General features: G+C 33.1%; 1 protein-coding gene across 1 annotated transcript; it reads left to right on the plus strand.

Moving 5' to 3' along the window:
• Positions 1 to 2,068: 2,068 nt before the first annotated feature.
• LOC134254386 (deoxynucleoside triphosphate triphosphohydrolase SAMHD1-like) lies at positions 2,069 to 7,517 on the plus strand (the record flags this gene model as incomplete). The annotated part of the gene is made up of 6 exons (XM_062736916.1): positions 2,069 to 2,166; positions 3,229 to 3,389; positions 5,141 to 5,256; positions 5,339 to 5,409; positions 7,176 to 7,277; positions 7,464 to 7,517. Coding segments are annotated over exons 1-6 (546 nt in total), but the record flags the coding sequence as incomplete, so codon positions are not given.
• Positions 7,518 to 7,985: the final 468 nt, after the last annotated feature.

Below are 7,985 nucleotides of genomic sequence, written 5' to 3' on the forward strand. Positions count from 1 at the left end.
CAAGCATTCAACCTTTTCCAAAATTCCGGTTACAGACGAAGCAAGCAATCCCTCCCACCCACCCCTTAATTACAGTAATTGCAGTTTCTGAGTAATACTTTCATAATTTTGTATGGTTTGTTGCTGCTGTTTTGTGTTTTTGTTTTTTACAGCGAAGACTCTTCGATCCTCTACACCGTTAGGACATGGAAGCTCCACGTTATGGCTTTACTTGTTGTGCTGTTCGACTTTGCTGAACTCTCCTCGTATCATCGTTTGGCTGTGGCCGAATTTTGCTTGAAGCACGCTGCAGGTTCTGTTATCTTCCAGGATCTGCGGCCAATAATTGTGCTTCCGTCATTGTGCCATTGCTATTGATTCTACGTCATATACTATTGATAAAGTCGACGTAGACCATTGTTTGTGAACTCATTGTTTATCATTGATCTATTGAACTATTGAACAGTTATTGATCATTACATATATTATTGATCTACCCATCTATTGAACTATATTGAACAGTTATTGATCATTACATGTATTATTGATCTTTGCAACTATTGAACTATTGAACAGTTATTGACCATTGTATATATATTCATTGTCTGATTATGCATATCTCATTTTATCTAAAAGTAAAGCCATGACAAAAAACTGCCAAACCATAGTTGCTTTATTCTATCGAAATAATGAATTATACGGGAGTTCTCAGGACTATAGTGGCCAACTTTTTTCAAGGCCAACTTCCTCTCACTTCCATTTTTTTAAAAATACAATACTATATTTCCTTGATGTCACTTTACTGTGGTAAGAAGCCCCCCCCCTCCCCCTGTTGCTAGGTGCCTGAAATTATCGTCTCAAATGTAAATATAAGTAACAAACAGCAATGTTAAAAAGTTCACTGGGAAATGAACTTTTAGTTGGTACATGATCAAATTTACTGAGAAGCCCTTCGGGCTTCACAGGATTTGATCACTTGACCAACTAAAAGTTCAGATCCCAGAGAACTTTTTAACATTGTTGTTTATTTCTTAATTACTTGCAGAAAAATTAGCATGTTCTTCACTACGCTCTATGTTTCCCATAAGAAAAAAAACATCAAGAAAAAAGGCATATTTCTCTCTCTCTCTCTCTCTCTCTCTCTCTCTCTCTCTCTCTCTCTCTCTCTCTCTCTTGGTTGCATATCAAATATAGCATTATTTCGTATGTCATTTACAGCCAATGAGTGCATATAAATGTGAAAAATAAATTGGAAATTTTCTAATATAATCTCTTTTTCAAAATAAATATCATTGAAACATTATACAGTTATTGACTGGGTATGAGGGCAACATATGATTTGTTGGACCTGAAGGCCGCAGGCCAAGGGCAACATTTTCACCTTCAGGTCCAACAAATCATATGTTGCCCGAATCCTTGTCTATAAGTGTTTTGTTATACCCTTCACTGCTCACTTAAGATTGATCAATTTAATCAATACATGCTATATTATCAATTATTTTATATGGAAAATTATGGCTTCTTCAGTAAATATAAAACATCAAGCTGAGAAAGAACAAAATCAATTATATATCTATTGTATCACAAAAATTATTTATCACTAAACATACTCTTCCCTTCTTCCTTACCTTGCTGTTAGCAACAACTCTTGTAGCTCTTAAGTTCGGCTATTTTTGCGTCGCCGATATTGAACGATGATTAATTACTTGTGACGTAACAGACGAGTGACGTTGCGGTCTAACAATTCTTATGTAAGACCGGTCAATAGTGAAATTGTTAGACCGATGCAATAAACAGTTCTTTTGTTGGACTGTTTATAAGTAATAAATATATAGAATGATATTTATAAGGGTATAACAAATCTTAATATCATTCTAAAATGTTTTTCAGGGGGTTAAAATTAGCTCTTATCATATGTGCATGAAGTACTTAATATAGGTAAATATTTACTGAGCATTTTCCAAAATCCACAAAGCGGGGTGTACACATGGTCTTTTTAAAAATTTATCGATAAGACTTAAATATAGGTGAATTTGTCGAGGTTATATCTGAAATCTTATATATATTTCTTATCGGTGGTGGTCCTGTCATAAACCTAGACGTTAGTTGTGTACGTTAGTACATATTCTTTAAACCAAAATTGATATGACTTTGCAAGAAAACAATACAAAATTGAGGAAAAAAACTGTAAGTATTGTATATGATCATTGGGATAAAATACATTAAGTTTTAATTTCTTTTTATAAAATATCTCAGGTACAAATAAATGTAATGGTTAGCTAGGGCCGTGGATATCGGCCTGGATAGCTCAGTTGGTAGAGCACCTGACTGGAGATACAGGGGTCCCTGATTCGATTCCCGGTCCAGCCATACATTTTCTCCTTGCCTGTTACAAATTTGGTGCCGTTGACCACCCCTGGAATAGCAGGTGAAAGTCCTGCCAGGGGCAATAAGAACTTGGGTTGTGTCTTCGAGAGCGAAGACCATTTAAGGAGGGAGGAATGTAGTGGTTACAGCCGTGGATATCGGCCTGGATAGCTCAGTTGGTAGAGCACCTGACTGGAGATACAGGGGTCCCAGGTTCGATGCCCGGTCCAGCCATACATTTTCTCCTTTCCTGTTACATAATCATAATGTCATACCAAATTTAGAATGAAATATCAAAATAGGAAGAATGAAAAATGCGACAATCACATTCAGTGATTAATCTTAATGAATAACAAAAGTACAAATTTGTTAACAGGGCATAAATAATGGACCCTAGAAATTCCAGAAGTGGGATTAGGTGCCAAGGAATAGTAAACATTCCTTGTTACCGGTCACACGTTACGGGGAAGGGTTGCATTTGTAATCTTCCAAAAAAATATTTGAAGTCTATTCTCAGTTTATTGTAGTATCATCTGTATTTAATTCAACCCATAATTCTCTATAATTTGTACGGAATACTTTATTTTATATATTTTCATACAGTGAAAATCAAAACACTTTGCATTTTTAAAACCCTTATGTTATCATCAAACATTTTTCAAAGGTAAAGAGAAATACAACCCACTTGAAACTGCAATTTATCAATATTTGGAACTCCAGTGCATACTGCTTTGTGTTCCTTTAAAGTTTTTTTTTCTATTCGTCATCAGATATGATCAACACGGAAAATTTACATTGACATAATAAAGAAATAGAATAAACATTCATACATTTAACAAAATGTTTGAATTATTTTCCATGGCAATTTTTATCGTGTTACAGATAATCAATGACTCCATATGGGGACCAATAGAGCTGTCTGACACATCATGGAAGATCATAAACACACCTGAATTTCAACGGCTTAGGTTTATCAAGCAGTTAGGGGGATGTTATTTTGTGTATCCTGGTGCATGCCACAACAGATTTGAACATTCTATAGGGTATTTTTTTAATGTGACATACTTATGTCTTTCTATGATACAAAATTTAACAAGAAGAACAGCTGTACTGAGGAGAAGTTGACAGAGGCTTTGTATTCATTTTTTTCAATTTATTTATATTTTTAATTTTAGTTTTTATTTATTCATTCTTTGTAGAATTTATATTAAAGGTACTTGGACACAGATTTGAAGTCAGTCTTTTTTCTATGATATTACGACATATATATTTTAATAGCATTTCACACAAAAATTAATTAAAAATCTTATTTCATTTGAAAGTTATAGGTAGTTTTCATATGACCTAAATTTAGCAAAAGTTAGCTCCCGTCGGCAGCCATACTGGAGGCCCAAATGCTCATATTCCTTCATTGTTCAACTAATTTTAAATTTTTATATTTGCGATTTTGAATTAGGAATCATTATTTTTCTGAAGTATATAAATTTTTGGAAGCCTCCTTTATTAAAAAAAATTATTTTATAAAGATTTTCCACCAAATATTTCTGCTATATTTTCTTAAACTTGGTAAGACAAAGAGGAAAACTCACCGAGTCGACCTCCAATATGGCGACCAACGGGAGGTAACTTTTGCTAAATTTGGGTCCATCGAAAACTATCTATTAAAACTTGAAATTTTTTGCGGGTTTGATTGACACATCCTTGCACTTTCACAAATTTTAACCTTATTCTTAATCCTTAGGAAAAGTGGCAATCTTGTGGTGTATTAATGAGAAATATTAAAACTTCTATCCAGAAAAATAGTTTTATTCCGAGTACAAATGTTAGAAAGCAAAACTCCCTCACAAGTATCGTCATTCCTAACTAAGGGTTGCTTACAGAGTTTAGCAAATCGAGCACAATCGTGTTATGTACACAGTTTTTGTAAACAGGGCTCGAGTTCTGTTATTGTTTATATTTAGAATTCACCGGGTGCGTTCAATCGTCACAGTCTGCTTACCACAACTGCACGGACTGACAATATATTGTGTGTTTGTTTTGCTTTCGAACATGTCTACTCTGAATTTTCTGGATTATAGTATTAATGTTTTTCATTTATACACAACGAGATTGCCACTTTTCCTAAGGATTAAGAATAAAATTAATTTGTGAAAGTGCAAGGATGTGTCAATCAAACCCGCCAAAAAATTTGAAATTTTAATATCTTTTATACGAAATAAGATTTTTAATTATTTTTGTGTGAAATGCTATTAAAATCTATAAGTTGTATTATTATAGAGAAAATAATAACTTCAAATCTGTCCAAGAATCTTTAAGATTTGTGGTCACAGGTTTTTTTTTAAAGCAAGACGTCGTTTCATGCATTTAAATTTATACATGTATAGCATCACATTTTTGTATTGTTTTGTGATCATTGACATTCTTCTGGACACTTGTATTATGTATGATCATTGACACTGAGAACAATATTATTATGTAACTTGGTCATTTATATACAGTGTAACTGTTTTAAAAAATTATATTGTTAAAACAAGAATGTTTAAATTGTACATTTATGTATGTTGAAATGCTCCTCGGGGCCCTTGATTGGTAAATAATATCTTATCTTGTATGGTAATATTGGGCATATAGACTAAATCTGCCCCTTTCAGTACACACATAGTCTGAAGCATGCACTTAAAGGACAATACAGTACTTCGAAAGATAACATATAATATATAATTGATTATGAAAAAGTCTATTGCTAATTTATACAGTTTCATTATCGTAACACACTCAATTTTTTTCTTATTAGAACTGCACACTTAGCAAGAACTCTTGGCATAGAGTTACAGAAAAATCAACCAGAACTTGACATAACTGAAAAAGACATAGAATGTTTAGAGATTGCTGGACTTTGTCATGATCTAGGTTTGTTCTATATTTATTATTATAAGCATCGAAAATTGATAAGTAAATGTTATGTTTAAATATTGCTACCTTTATCTCGCAGGACACGGTGCCTTTTCCCACTTGTTTGACCTGCAGTTTATCAAAAAAGCAAGACCTGGATATGAATCGGAGGTAACCGCTCGTTTAAAGATACTGTTAATCTCTAATAAGTCTCTTATTTACCTAGATGACAGCAGGTTACAAGTATATATTAACTCTACAATCTATCATTTTACAGTCTGTCTAAGCTTTTGTTCTTTTATAAAAAGAAATAATAATATTGTAAAAATATTTATTTCCAAGTTATTTTCAAATAATATCTTGATCAAAGTACAGTAAATGTAGTATGTTTAGGGCATACAATATTTAGCGAAAAATGACTTTTTTAAAAGTTAGCGGAAGCTTGATTTAACGTAATTCTTGATGTTCTTATTCATGTGTCAATGTTTAAGACATTAAGGGATGTACTTGAATTAGCGGAAGTGTCTTTTCACCAAAAGCGCTAAAAAGAATACACCACCAAATGTAATACGTTTACAGTTAGTTGAAGATAAATGAAAACCAACAAAATCTATGATTTTACATTCATTCCATAAAACTAGTACAAGCAAGATAAATGACGTCAAAAACCGATGTATCCAGCATGTGAAGCAATAATTAGCAATGGACTAACCAAAAGCTAATGTTTATTTGAAGTGTGCCGAAACTAATACCGAAGGGAGGAACTTGGTTTATCGTGCATGAGACACTACAAAATGTATTCATATTTTACCCTGGGGAAAAACTATGAATGCTTAAAATCACTTATTTGCCCTGAAAAATCCAAATACACTGATCACTGCGAGTTTAAAACCACTTTCTGCACCTCAGAAAGGGTATTTTTAATCGAGTTATAGAGAATGCATTTAACACGTACCTATGGAACCTTTTAGTAATCTTTTACACATTTTGTACTCAGCTTGAAACTTCACAAAGGACAAGATAGGGTAAGACCAATATTTGGCCCCCGATTTGGGTGTCTTTCAGAATGATCCAACAGTTTATTGATAAAAACCTGTTGTCATCCCTGCCACGAAATGAGTTTTGATTTTAAGATTTAGAATATGCAGGGGTCACAGTGAGGTCAGGAAATAGGTCAATTTTCGAAATTTCTCATTTTTGTGCAAATTTTCATTAATTTTACAGCACATTTTCTTTCGGAAAACTAGAGCACACGCGTGCCTATCTACCAATTTTATATATTTTATACACTGATATCAGATGCAGTTTATGTGTAAAAATCTCAGATAGGCAATCTTGTGCTCTATGTTTTCCGAAGAGAAATGTATCCCAAATATGATGGAATTCCACCAGAATTGAAGAAATTCGGGAAAATGTCCTATTTCTGCACCCTCTAGTGGCTTCTATGTAAGTTTTGAATCAAAATTAGTGCTCGTCTTAAAGTAAGCATCATTTTAACTTCTTAACTACCAAATATCACAATTTTCCCGGTGTTCTGATTTTTATATCAAATAAGGGGCCAGATTCGGCTTTAACCCTACCTTGTCCTTTGTAACTTCAGTCGAAATTATTATTATAAGTTACTCTAACGAGGCTTATTTTATTATACAATTCAAAAGAAAGGCTTGGACTGGTCGTTGGTAAACCAATATTATTGTAAACTCAGTTCACTATTAATCGTCATTATACTTTCAGTACACTTCTTTTAAATACTAGAAATGTTTCTGGAATCTAGTTCTAGAGAAATCGATGCCTGTTGACTTCTTTCACCTGTTTGATTTTGTATTTTATTTAGAATCACTATCAACATTTCAACATTCTTGTGTTTTGATTCTAGTTGTTTCTTTTCATTTTTACTTTTTCAGAAAATAAAAAAATATATTTATATCATTTTATAGCATGAAGACGCATCTTTGAAAATGCTAGACAGAATTTTCAAAATTTTCAATTTAGAAGAATTAAGCGAAAATAGCAGAACTTTTATCAAAGAACTTATAAAGGTAAGTTTGTTGCCAGAATCTTTATTTTAAAAAATACTCAAATAACTTTTTTTTTTTGGTTCTTTGTAACTGTAACAAAAAATTACTTTTAAAATCGGTTTTAATTTGATTTCTGATATCCATTTATACCCAGACTTTTTTTTAAATTTCAAACAATATCTTTTTTTTATTCTTTTGATTTAACAGAAACCAGAAGGTTCATATAAAGGAAGGTCAAAAGAAAAGCACTTCCTCTACGAGGTAAAAAACCTTTAAATTATCTTAGGCATGATTGTAATGTAACTAAATATTCTGAATGGAGTAAAAAAGAAACACAGATGAAATATATTTGAGTAAGTGGCTGAACATTATGAAAATCTGTAAAAATGTGTATCTTGATAATTGTGTGTAAAAATCAGAGTTTAAATTATTCAACTGTGAAATGTATAACCCCACAACCGTTCACGGTAGCTCAGTTGGTAGAGCGCTCGCTCCGTGATCGGGAGGTCGTGAGTTCGTAACTCGGTCGCAACTGACCTAGTCGTTAAAATGGGTAGCAACTGTTCCTTCGCCATGCGTTCGGCACTTTGAAATGAAAGTTGCAGGTCCTTCGGATGAGACCTTAAAAACCGAGGCCCCGTGTCAGCGGCAGGCGTTGGCACGATAAAGATCCCTCACTGCTCAATGTCCCTGAGTGCCGAGTACAGGTCAAAATTTGAAGCCCTTCCC

This window comes from Saccostrea cucullata, unplaced genomic scaffold (assembly GCF_032062105.1).
Source record: "Saccostrea cucullata isolate Sc308-1 unplaced genomic scaffold, CSIRO_AGI_Scuc_v1 ctg19471, whole genome shotgun sequence".
Lineage (NCBI taxonomy): Eukaryota > Metazoa > Mollusca > Bivalvia > Ostreida > Ostreidae > Saccostrea > Saccostrea cuccullata.